At 41.2% G+C, this 12,925-nt stretch overlaps 1 protein-coding gene across 2 annotated transcripts; it reads left to right on the top strand.

Annotated features, from left to right (window-relative positions):
- The first annotated feature begins 39 nt into the window (after window positions 1-39).
- kpna5 (karyopherin alpha 5 (importin alpha 6)) lies at window positions 40-12,255 on the top strand. 2 transcript variants are annotated; one of them, XM_030072503.1, is made up of 14 exons: window positions 40-134; window positions 1,677-1,810; window positions 2,008-2,109; window positions 2,306-2,405; window positions 2,822-2,916; window positions 3,905-4,036; window positions 5,223-5,311; window positions 5,410-5,509; window positions 6,004-6,167; window positions 6,326-6,404; window positions 6,647-6,772; window positions 7,774-7,901; window positions 8,592-8,770; window positions 9,889-12,255. In XM_030072503.1, the coding sequence occupies exons 1-14, from the start codon at window positions 131-133 to the stop codon at window positions 10,074-10,076; spliced, it is 1,620 nt and encodes a 539-aa protein (XP_029928363.1). In that variant the 5' UTR covers window positions 40-130; the 3' UTR covers window positions 10,077-12,255. The 2 variants fall into 2 exon arrangements, with proteins under 2 accessions (XP_029928363.1, XP_029928364.1); XM_030072504.1 differs by having other exon boundaries at window positions 1,666-1,810.
- The last annotated feature ends 670 nt before the right edge of the window (window positions 12,256-12,925 follow it).

Below are 12,925 nucleotides of genomic sequence, written 5' to 3'. Positions count from 1 at the left end.
ACGTGTTGTTGACGCGAGGGGTTTGCTGGGAAAGTTTTAGTCGGACGCCATATTGCTCTCCGTTAAGGCAGGGGGAGCAGGAGGTTGTTGTTGCTAAACAAACACTTTATACGGATAAGTTGGATCTTCAATGGGTAAGAGCGCACTTATATCTCCGTTTAACGAACCGGGAGTGTCGTTATTCCATGGCAGCATCTCTGAGGAAGACGACACAACGCCAGCTAGAACAGAGCGGCTCTTGTCTTCCTAGCTACCATTAGCTGGAGAGCTAACGGGGAGAGGAGAGCCAGCTAATTTAGGAGCTGAGCAGCCACGTTACGTTGTGTTTTCTCTCGCGGTGAGAACGGCAGTGCTCTTAAACATCTAAACATCTGTCAGATTAGGCCGGTCGAGCATATCTGCTAGGAATAACCCCCAGGTGGACATGACTAGGAGACTGAGCAGCAGTCTGTAGGAGCCACTCTTCACGTCGGCGTTCATGAAAACCATTCCATCATGAGCTCCTTTCAATAAAGGATGAATTTCGAGAATTTGTCCGCCTGTTATTGTCATGATAGAGGCAAACAGCATTGAGTTTGGTCCACTGTAACAAAGTAAATAGCTGCCAGTGCCGGAGTTAAATGACGAGCCGGATCTGCAAAGGATGTTAGCTGTGGAAGTCATGTGTTGCTGAGAGGACGTCAGGTATCTGGGCCAGTTCAGGAGCTGGCAGAGACTAACACAGGAGAGCCCGAAACACGTGCCTACCTCTGATTTAACACGGCATATCTGTCTAAATTTACAAATGTAGAGTTTACATTTGTGCAATCTTCCAATATTGTTATTTTGAATATTGATATTAAATGTCCAATAGTGCTATTTGGTAGGGCTGGGATGATGCCTCCCGATTTAATACTACTACTTGTGACTACAGGCATGGGTTCTTTTGGCCTGTAGTAAAACTGTGTATTTGTGCAGACTGGGGCCTAAACAGTCTGGGACTTGCATCAGTTGGCTTTGACTGGAAAGCTGAGACTGTTGTGGATTCAATGAGCCACATTTGATTCATGTGTGATGATGTTAGCCCCCATAGCAACCATTTCACTATAGTGATTTTTTTTTTTTTTTTTTAACTTGATAGCACCGTATAAAATTGTGACCCCTAGGATAATAACAGCCTCATGAAACTTTACAACCACAAACTAGAGAATAATTCAAAAAACAAAAATCACAGTACACATTGAATTAGCGCCTAAGTATTGTGTTAGAATCGAGCTGGGACATAAACATATCATCGCAAACTTTTTAAATCTGTAAAAGCTCCAATTCATTTATTTTGAATATTGATATTGGATGTCTTACAGTGCAACCCAGTTTAATCTGCACAGTGGAAATGGCAAGCTATCACACTAATGTTTCTGTATGTAGTTCTGCACCACAGATGAGCTGTTTGTAATCTGTATTGCCCTCAGCTCTTGTGGCTTGATATTCACCCACTGTCTCTAACCTGTAATGTCAAGTCATGTTCTAACCTGAATCCTCAATCTGAATGGAGGAGTACATTCCAATAAAAGGGCGGGGCCCCTCTGCTCCAGTGTTTCTCACTGATTCACTGATCATCAACATTTTGTTTAGCTGATTTTATTTGGCAAATGCACCTCGGCCATAATTTACTATTATTTGTAGTATTTCTTCAGACACAATGGCCAGTCCGGGGAAAGACAACTACAGGATGAAGAGCTACAAGAACAAAGCGCTGAATCCCCAGGAGATGCGGCGCCGGAGAGAAGAAGAAGGCATCCAGCTACGCAAACAGAAACGAGAGGAGCAGGTAGATGCTTCTTCAAGCTGAAGCAAGGGCTCGCAAGTCATTACAAACATTAGTGAAACCCATTTTCAGATCAGTGTGATGACACACGATTCACCCATGTGGAAATATTGGACCATCATAGCATACGCTGCCAGCTCAGTGGATGTCTTGTGATCAGAAATGAGCGCGCTCTTTGACACTTTGATGTCTTCCCACAGCTGTTCAAGAGGAGGAATGTCTGTGTGCCCTCAAATGAGGAGTCAATGCTGGAATGTCCCATCCAGGATCCAGACATCAGCTCCACCGTCCCTGTTGCAGGTGTAAGTGTGTCATTGCCTGTCACCTGGGCTTTTCAGTTGTTTTTGGTCTGTTTATTTGGTTGTCTTACCTGGGATTTATAGTTAAAAGCAACACATTTGATTTACCTCTCTCTGCTCATATTTTTGTCTTTACACTTATGCTACGACCTGCATGTGTTAGTGATTAAAAAAAAACATATGGTATGTTTTTCTGTAGGAAGGGGTTATAACTCCAGACATGATTCAGATGATCTTCTCAGATGACCCAGACCAGCAGCTGATTGCCACACAGAAATTTAGGAAATTACTCTCCAAAGGTTTGTTGAGCATCTTTGCCACTGGTGTCTTTGTAAAACAGGAAACTGCAAGTCTGAGTCATAATATGCTGCATTTTCATATATGTAAATGTCTGTTTTCCCACTCTTGCTAATCATTGACTGCTATAGCACAGCTGTGATCCCACTTATAGCTAGTCTGTGTGCTGTGGTCTAACGCTTGTATTCAGCACACTGGATGTTTGGATGTTTGGTTCAATATTATGAGTTTGCTGTGCATCCTCTAAAAAGCACAGTACCACATGTCTAGAGAACACACAGAGGTGAAACTGCTCTCAGTCCTGTTTTCACACATTAGTTTGTCAAAGCACAAATGTCTTTTTTTCTAAGGCTTTGGTTTTTTGAATTAGAAATGCACATTATATGAGACATTAGTCTTGTCCTCTTTCTCTCTGCAGAGCCCAACCCCCCTATAGATGAAGTCATTTCAACTGCTGGGGTTGTGAACCGCTTTGTGGAGTTCCTCAAGAGAAGTGAAAACTGCACACTTCAGGTAAGGGTTACACCCTGACCAGGGACCATACTCACTAAAATGCTGAGAGTACTCTTGACCATATACCTTTATAGTCCTGGCAAAGGCTCACAGACTATAGTTTTTGCTGATTTGCCTTCATATTTACTAGGATTTAATGTTATATTTAAAGGGAAATTCTTTTTATCATTGGGTCTCCATGGCCAACAGTTACACTGCATTCATACAATATCAGTCCAACTTAGCAACTAGACTTTATGACTGGCACATTCATTCAAATCGTTGTGGGACTGTTAGAGCTAAAGGTGACACACATTTCTAAACTAATAGCAAATGCTAACGCTAATCCTAATCTGTTGTATTAATGAACTGAATAAATAGGTATAAAACTGTAGAGAAACTTTTATAGACTCATAACAAAAATGTTTGGCGAGTTTTTTAATGAGCAGCTCCATGTTTGTCAGAATCTTCCACGTTAATGTCGCTGTGTGGCAAAGTGGGAGAAACTGTGCACAAGATACACATCTCAAGTGTCCAAGTAGTCAACCTCACTAAGGAGAAGATGGAAGTGATTTTTCAGAGTAGGAAGAACAATATGGCATGAATGTAGTATTAGTATGAGAACACTTTGAAAATACAGCTACGATTGTAAGTTTTTGTGTAAGTTTTGCCATTAGGATATTTTAGTATTTTTATTGTCAGTTTACACAGACAAGGTGTTGGTATTTCTGACAAACTAGTTTTGAGCTTATGATGTCATGTGGGCACTGCCCAGATATGTTTGGCTCACCTGCCAAGGGCTGATATATTAAAAAACGTAGCTGCCAAGAATACTTTTCATCAGCCAAAAACAATTGATCTATTATTAACCATTACATTTTTTTCATAGCTAAATTTTACCGGCCCGAGTTTGTTGCCATGTGTAATTTCAGATCTTGGATGTGGGTGTTTAATGGCACTTGTGTGTGTGTGTGTGTGTGTGTGTGTTTTCTGTGTGTTTGTGCAACAGTTTGAGGCAGCCTGGGCCCTGACTAACATTGCTTCAGGTACTTTCCTGCACACCAAGGTGGTCATTGAAACAGGAGCTGTGCCCATTTTCATCGAGCTGCTCAACTCTGACTACGAGGACGTCCAGGAGCAGGTGACCACACAAGCTAACACAGCAAATGCAAAAGCTTGCAGTGTTTCCCCTACAAATTTCTTAGTTGTGGGTGGTAAAGTACCAGGGCAGTTGGATTTCTATTGTCACTTCTGGTCTTTGATGGTGCCTTGGTCGGGCTGTCAGGGCCAGCTTGCAGGTGCTAACTGCCCTATGGGCCACATAGGGCTAACCGAGGTCTGAGGCGGATTTAAGAGTCACAGGCAGGGCTCATCTGGCTTTGGGCAGGGAGATGGTAGGGCTGATAAGTACAGATGTCAGCGCAGCAGCTGGCTTTTGTAGCAGAAAAATAAAGGAGAAAAGAAAAATGCAGTCCTGTTCAGACAAGGACATGAGGGCAGAAGTTAATGTCCAGTGTCAAAATTGATGGTGTTTGCCAAAATGAGGATGTTATGTGATATATCGTGAGAGAGCTGGCAGTGGTGGGGATCCAACGCACAATGGTACAGGTCCACCAAAAACTAAAAAAACTGAGGTCTCAGTACAAGCCAATTAAGGCACACAACGAAAAAACCTTTTCCATTCTGCAGTGAGTAGTTGGTGCCGTGTATGCAGACTTTAATCACTCGCTTCCTACATCTCATTCACATGCATTTACACTGACACAGGATGTGATGGGCGTGTTACAGGGCAAGACTGCAGAGCTATCGGTATGACAGTGGAAATGCGAATACTTTTTGTATTTATGGATTGTGGCCACGGCCATAAGCACTGTCTGGCTCGAAGATAGCGCTGTCTCGCAGTGGCACCACAGTGGAAAGCCGACTTGACCAAGGGGGCAGAAGGCTTTTGAAAACTTTAAATATCTGCAATGTCTGCTTGATTGTGTGAGAAAGAGAACTGACTGTGCTGAATTGATGATTCAGTATTCTACGGCATGGTTGGCAACACTAGATTTGTATGATATATTTTTTGGCAATAATTTAAAATGACTGTATTTTATGAAGATTTAGTGGTGGTTGTGGCGCCCACCAGTTCCCATGGTAGGGGAAACACGGCACTTGTGTTTGAAACACTTATCGTATTAGATGACTGTCAGCACAACTGCAGCGGAAAGAAACTTTAGCAAACCAGGAAACTTTTTTAGGCAATAGAAGTTCTCCAAATTCTGGAATTTAGCATCAGGGCCGTGGTAGGACCCCTTTAAATATCATCTGGTGTGTTTCAGGCGGTGTGGGCGTTGGGGAACATAGCTGGAGACAACGCTGAGTGCCGAGACTACGTGCTCAACTGTGGTATCCTGCCATCTCTACAACAGTATGTCTTTACTTTGTGTGTGTGTGTAGGATGGTCATTGTGTTTCAGTATGCTGCATGTCATTTTATACAATAATAACTGAATCTTTTCACATCCAGGCTGCTCGCCAAATCCAATCGCCTCACAACAACCCGGAATGCAGTGTGGGCTCTTTCCAACCTGTGCCGGGGAAAGAACCCGCCTCCAGATTTTGCTAAGGTCAGTCCAGTCTTAATCCATTCAACACGCTGTTAGCCAGCTCCTTTCTTTGGCCTCCTTTCCAGCTTGTATCACCATGCTCCTGCATTACGTTTACACTTGACAAGCTGGTAAAATGCTATACACATTAAAGTGGAATTTCTTTTTCCGTTGTCTTTCCCTTTATCAAAGCTCTGATTGCTGTGTGCACATGGTCACTGATAAATTTTATGTCCTTTGGAATTGAGCCTGAACTTATTACCTCATTTTCTCTGCATCCACCAATATTATGACCATCCATTTTTGACAAGTGTGTTTTATAAAGTGCATTAAGTGCAGAGATGAGAAATCAATTTGTTGTTGTCTCTCCCTCTCTCTCTTTGTGTGTTTTTTCTCTCACAGTCACACAGAACATATGCCAAGATAGTGCCAAAGCTGTAGCTTTTCTTAAACCGTTAAGCCCCTAAAAGTAAATATTTCTCTTTTCTGTTTCCTTGTCACTCATGGTGTGTCAGGTATCTCCTTGTCTGAGCGTGCTGTCCAGGCTTCTCTTCAGCAGCGATCCAGACGTTTTGGCTGATGCGTGCTGGGCTCTGTCCTATCTTTCTGATGGTCCCAATGACAAGATCCAGACAGTCATAGTCTCTGGGGTGTGCCGCAGGCTGGTGGAGCTTCTCATGTAAGTCCAGAACATCGGAGAAAAGTTCATTCCTAAAGAGCAGACTGTTCTCTCCAAAACAAGCCAGTATTCAGCAGCACAAAAAGACAAATGCAATGAAGTGGTCACTCTTGCAGTTTATGTATACCAAACACTGCACGCATGTTCATCTGTTACAGGCACAGTGACTATAAGGTGGTTTCTCCTGCTCTACGTGCTGTGGGCAATATTGTGACAGGCGATGATATTCAGACACAGGTAACATTTGCACACATTGTTTTTCATTTTTCAGTTACATTTTTGTCCAGGAGTCTTTGAGTTTCTGACATTCTCAAAAAGGTGCACATGAGTCCCCATTTCTGTTTTACCTCTATGGCAGAAAGGTGAGTATTCAGGGGTTATTTTGTGCACCTTAGTAGGAGTGAGATAATATTTGAAGGGAAATATGTAACTGCACTCCTCTAATATTAGGGGTCCCCTCATTATGTGTGTTGTTTCAGGTGATTCTGAACTGTTCAGCACTACCCTGCCTACTACATCTCCTCAGCAGTCCTAAGGAGTCCATCAAAAAGGAGGCATGTTGGACTGTCTCCAACATCACGGCAGGAAACAGAGCTCAGATTCAGGTAAAGGGGGTTTTGGTTCAGTTTAGTGCTAGTTGTTTGACATTTGGCTGCCTGGTGACTGAAATAGACAGCAGTCTGCCACCTACTTTGGCCTGCAATTAAATTGCAGCTGTAAGGCCTGGGCTGGTTTTTAAAAGCTATGTGACATAACAGTAGTACCTTCCAAACCCGTAATACCAGTGTAATTACCAAATTCCACCAGTAGATGGCAGTGAAGTTATGGGAAGGTCTGTGCAGCCTGTTTCAGCAATTGCAGTTCTTAATGAATGACAGTAGAACCACTGCAGGCAGCAGGCTGTCTATGTGCTTCTGTATTCTGTATTCTTGCTTTTTGTCACTTTGATTAGGAGGGTGCATCTCAGCAGATATAGGCTTAAAAAAAGGTGTATGTGTGTGATGGGTCATCCTTGCACAAATACAAGCACATTTTCCAGGAAGGCATAAATGTATTATTAGCAACATCAGCAAACAAATGTATTTTAGTGTGGGATGTTTTATAATGAGGATAAAGAGGTCCTCATTCAGTCCATATGGTGAAAGGGTGTTTAAAGTTTCAGTTTGAAATGTCTAGCAACAGGTGATTCTTTGACTTGGCTCTTCATCGAGTTATTACATTTACTGATTATTATTTGACTTTCAACGTTAAAGTGAAAGGTTTAGTAAAGTAAAAGTCTTTCAATGTTAAAGTGCTGGCAGCAGCAACATCAAGAGCCACATTCATTTAGTCAGTAGCTTGTCTTGGCCATAAAAGGTCAAAACAGAGTATACTGTGTGTTAGTAACATACATGTGTTAACATTTGTCTGAAATATATGGTATGACTACAGTTTGCCTTACCACATGGTGTCTGCATAAGAAATTCAGATACATAAGTTTTTCATACAAACACTTCTTAAGGATCTATTTGTTTCACTTCCAAAAATGTGTTCTTGAAAAAGATTTGACCAGGTAAAAAAATTGCATTAGATTTTCATAGACTATGAAAATTTGTTTTCCTCTCAGACTGTGATTGATGCCAACATCTTCCCAGTGCTTATTGAGATCCTACAGAAGGCAGAGTTTCGCACCAGGAAAGAGGCAGCGTGGGCCATTACCAACGCTACCTCTGGAGGCACTCCTGCACAGATAAGGTAATTTTTGCATGATTCCAACTGGTCTTGAAATGGTCTTGAGTATGACGAGGCGTATTCCAGACAGGGGAAGTCAGGGAATTTCATAAGTTCTCGGAGGGAGTCAAGGAATAGCAGGACATTTTATGACTCAACTTGACTGAATTAACTTTTTGTCCACAGACTAATTTGATAATTTTCTTACTTGAAATGGACATTTTGGTCACAGCTTTCAGCCCAAAATTTTGAAAAAAAAGTTTTTTGGCCCAATATTGTATTATTGTCAGAACGCCTTTGAAACAGCATTCAGACCATCATAGAAAACTCTCCACTAAAATCCAAGGCAATGTTGATAATAATGATAACAGCTTCCAGTAGTCAGTCAGGTTGAATCATAGTAAAGGGTATTGATCCCAAAAGGTCTAAATCAGTAAAGGGGTATATCATTTGATTCCTCATTAGTTACAGCGAGTAACTGATGATTTTAAAAGACTCAATTTCGTATATTTTCGTATATGCCAGCCTCTTCAAGTAATAAGTAATTTTTTTCAAGTAATTGAAAATGACATTTATGGTCACATCAAACCTGTAGCGGGGTTTAGTTAATGCACAATTTACAGTTATGGCATTTTAGCTTTTTGTTTCTTATATTTGTTCATTCCTGTCTTAAATCTAATACCTGGGTTGTGACTCCCTGGTGTGTGTGAGCAGGTACCTGGTGTCTCTGAACGCCATCAAGCCCATGTGTGACCTGCTGACGGTGATGGACTGTAAGATTGTCCAGGTGTCTCTGAACGGCCTGGAGAACATCCTCAGACTGGGAGAGCAGGAGGCCAAGCAGAACGGAACGGGCATCAACCCGTACTGCGCTCTCATTGAAGAGGCTTATGGTAACAACTACTGTTGACTGGTGCTATGTGAATTTTCTGGTACAACTACCACTCCCACATTGCATTCCCCAGGAAAAAAAGATTTCATGACAAATGTTGAAATACAAAAACAGAAATGTATTTATATCACCATGCACAAATGACAAGCGCAAAAACATTCCTGTGTCCACTTTTTTGGACCATGTCCTCAGTGTAGTGTTTGTCTTTTGTTTGACATGACACTGATGATGATCCCATGATTGCAATGTTTGTCATTTTCAATCTCGCTGAGCACGTTTTTTTTTGTTGGGAAATGGAAAAAATTGATTCATGTAAGAACTGCGATTCTTAAATTGAATCATGACATCACTGGTGATTCCCACACCGACTTTTTTCACTTTTCATTCGAACATGGTGATATACATTAGTTTTACTGTAAGGCGACCTTGAGTGCCATGAAAGGCGCCATAACAAATAAAATGTATCATTATTATTATTATTACTATTATTATTATCAATTTCTGTGTGCCTCTATGAAGGATTTTTTTTCCCCCTAGAGAATGCACTGTGTCGGTGTTACTGGTGCCTACATACCTGACACCTACTGACCTGATATGAAGCACTTACAGGAGGGCCTTAGAAACTTCAGTGCAACAGAATTTTTTGGACTTTGCAGTATGAATTTGGAGATGTGGGTGGTTAGTCAGCTCGTCAGTATGATTGCTTTTAGTTTGGATTTGATCTAATATGGGTCGATTCAGAGCAAGTTTCAGGCAGCTTAATCTTGAGGATTTGTCAGGAATCTACAACAGAACCACCACGGAAGTGTTTCTGTACATTCAACACAATAATAAGCAGTGACAGGACACAGCTACTTCATTTTTGTTTGCAGGGCATCTGCATTCAACAAAACACAATTGTTAAATTATACATTTACATATATATATTTCCACTTTCAAATGTTAGTTGCCTCTCACTTGTTTGCCTTTATGTTAATCATTAATTAATTTTCTTTTCTTAACTTTTTCCCTTCACCATCAGCTATGTTTTTTTTTTTTTTTTTGAAGAACTGGGTTGGACTGAAACATGTTTTACATGAATAAATCTGAATTTGATTGATGTGCATGTGCCTCTTCCAGGCCTCGACAAGATCGAGTTCCTGCAGAGCCATGAGAACCAGGAAATCTACCAGAAGGCCTTTGACCTGATCGAACACTACTTTGGCGTGGAGGAGGAGGACGCCAGCCTGGCGCCGCAGGTGGACCAGAACCAAGGCCAGTTCATCTTCCAGCAGCAGGAGGGGCCCATGGAAGGGTTCCAGCTCTAACCCCCGCCTCTGCACACTCTTCTTCCCCATTGTGGAGCTTGTAAACCCTCCCCACAGGGAGAGTGGCCTCTACCAGGACTGACTAAAACAGCTGTCCTGCAACCTCTCCTCAGTCGTCATCTCGTCTCTGCTGGGACAGCCACACCAGCTCCTCCCCAGATCTTCACTTCTACTAAGCCTTGTTGCAACAGCACCCTCTCTGGAGAGAGAGAGAGAGAGAGAGAAAGAGAGAGAGCGATTTGTGGATAGAGATGTAAAGATAGAGCGCGTTAGGTTGGCTCGTTGCCCACTGCGGGGGCCTCTGGAGCGCGTGGCGTCGCTGGATTCTGTCCCCTAGAGATTCAGTTGTTGATGCCGTGGCGGGCCTGCTCATGTTGACAGATGAAAGAGGTTTTTTTTTTTTGTTTGTTTCCTTTCCTCCTCCAGTGTTCCTTTTACTCCCTGTGATATTGTTGCTATCATTCGAAATGACTATATTAATATTTGTACTACAGTTTGAAACTGGTGTCTCGAAATCACCCTCTATATCCCTCTCTGAATGTGAAACTACCTCTTCAGTCTTGAGAAAGAAAGAAAGAAAACCCACCCTCTATGAACACACGCAGCATCAGACACTTAATTGCTCAAATTGAATCCTGAATAAAACCCCTGTTTATCCTGTAAGCTCTGTAAGCAGAGCGCAGAGCCCTGTAGGCTGTTAGTGGATGTAAATACAGTACTACTTCACATCTGTAGTTTGAATCGACTGCACATTCCCTCCTGCGGGTTGTTTCTTTCCTCTTGCACCCGGAGATTTGCTCTCTTATTTATTCGCTCGTCTTTCAAGAGAGAGACGGCGGAGTTAAACTTTCCAAACATTGACACCTCTCCGCTTGACGCTCCGACCGCAGTTGAGGTGAACTGCCCTCCGGAGTGCATCATGGAACTGGCTTGGTATGAGGTATCTTCTGTAAAGGTGTTCCAGTATTAGGCTAGTGTTTCTGCTGCTTCTTTTTAATGTTCCTCGTTTCAAAAAGCAGCATCAGGGTTAAGACAGCTGCTGTTTATATTGTGCGATGCAGTGTCGACTATTTTGTCCAGGTAAATCAAATACAGTTTTTATTTTCTAGGTTTTTTTTTTATGTTTTGTTTTTAGTTGACTAATCACACCCTGAACTAGCATCATGATATATCATGAATACATTTTTCTGACAGCAGTTGTACGTTATCCTTGACGATACAGTGCATTAGATGTGACGGGGATTTGATATTGTTAGTTAGAGTGAAATTGAGGGCTTTGTATATTATATATACATGTAAGAAAGTGTGTAAAGAAAGTATTTAATGGATGTAAAACTTGGGGCGATGTGACATGCAGTTAATTTTTTTTTTTCTGACTGATATGCAGTTGTAGTATTTACAGTCCATCACTGCTTCTCATTAATGTGCTGTTGTGAGTTTTTTTTTCTCCAATCAATCCATACAATTCTTTCTTTTCCTTTCCTTTTTTTTTTAAAAAAAAAAATGAAATATGAACTTTTGACTGGTCGTTACAGTCTAACATGGAGGCACTGAATCTTTTTTTTTCCCATTTCGGCTTTATCCCTGAACCAATGTAGAGCTATATGTTTCTGGCGTGTTCTATTATTTCACTTTTTTGTTTAGTTTTGGATGCCATGTACTTTGGAGTACAGCAGCTTTGGTCAGCCCGGAATGAGAAATCTATATACATATATATTTACGTGAAATGGAAAATGTTTGTAATACAAAACTTGTCAAGCACATTCAATAGTGTATAGTTTTCTAAGATTTCTCATGTTTGTATGATTGATTTTTTTGTTTGTTTTTTTTTTTTTTTTGTAAGGTTTGGTGTTTTTTTTTTTTTTTCCCTCTCTCTTTCTCTTGATTGAAGCTTATTTTGCCGTGTTCTCATGTGGCTCTCAGCACAGAATTAGAAACGCCATTGTAGAATTTCAGCATCCCCTGTACAGGAATTGATTACTGTCTCATGCAGCCAATGCCTCTGTTGTCTGATGTTTAGAATGGATCACAGAGAGCTAAAGATGAAGCAGGATTAGGCAGCTTTTCTGTTAGAATTTAACAACTGTTGCCGGTCTTATGTGGGGATGTAGACTTGATAATGTGTAAAAATAAAATAAGTAAAAATGCAGAATAAATGAATTGATCTGTTACAAAACAAGCCTTGCACAGTTGCTGTTTGGTATTGTCTCTCTTCTTTCTATGATTAATGCGTTGATGTTTTTAATGGCATGCATTTCTTCTGGCAGCACATAAATAAATGTTTCTGTTAGGTTCAAAGCAGTATTATCAATTTCCTGCTTTTGGAATTTCATAAATTAGCTGTCAGCAACTGACCAGAGAGTGTCACCTCAAATATGATGAAAGGTCCACCACACACTTTCAAAAATGTGATCTACTGTATACATACATATATAGCACGTTGTCATCGTTGTTTGCATTGTTTGCACACACAGGTCACTGGATAGCCTATGGCGACCTGTCCATGGTGTTCCTCTGCCCTCCACACAATGAGCGCTGGGATTGGCTCCAGCAGCCCCTGTGACCCTTACAGATACTTGGTTTGGAAAATGAATGAATGTAAATGAATTTTTCCAGAGTTTCCCCTACCAGTCAACAGGCATGCTGGGATGCCATGTCTAGAGGAACCTGGGCTTAGTGAGTTTTAGTCTCCCATAATGGTCTCCTTGCAGTTTCAGAAGGTTTTCCTATTTGATATGAATTAAAATCTGAGGGAAAAAATTTGGACATAAGTTTGAAAATGGCAAAATTAAAATATATTGTTTATCAGCACAACCTATCTAATGAGCCCTGGTTCAATCCAAAAATAT

Source organism: Myripristis murdjan, chromosome 16 (assembly GCF_902150065.1).
Source record: "Myripristis murdjan chromosome 16, fMyrMur1.1, whole genome shotgun sequence".
Taxonomy (NCBI): domain Eukaryota; kingdom Metazoa; phylum Chordata; class Actinopteri; order Holocentriformes; family Holocentridae; genus Myripristis; species Myripristis murdjan.
The sequence above is the reverse complement of the archived record's forward strand: the minus strand, read 5'-3'. Positions and strand labels throughout refer to the sequence as shown.

Excerpts from the sequence above, each read along its gene's own strand:
- kpna5 (XM_030072503.1), top strand. Across the intron at positions 6,405-6,646 it reads GCGATGATATTCAGACACAG|GTGATTCTGAACTGTTCAGC; the intron begins GTAACATTTGCA and ends GTGTTGTTTCAG. Across the intron at positions 7,902-8,591 it reads GGCACTCCTGCACAGATAAG|GTACCTGGTGTCTCTGAACG; the intron begins GTAATTTTTGCA and ends GTGTGTGAGCAG.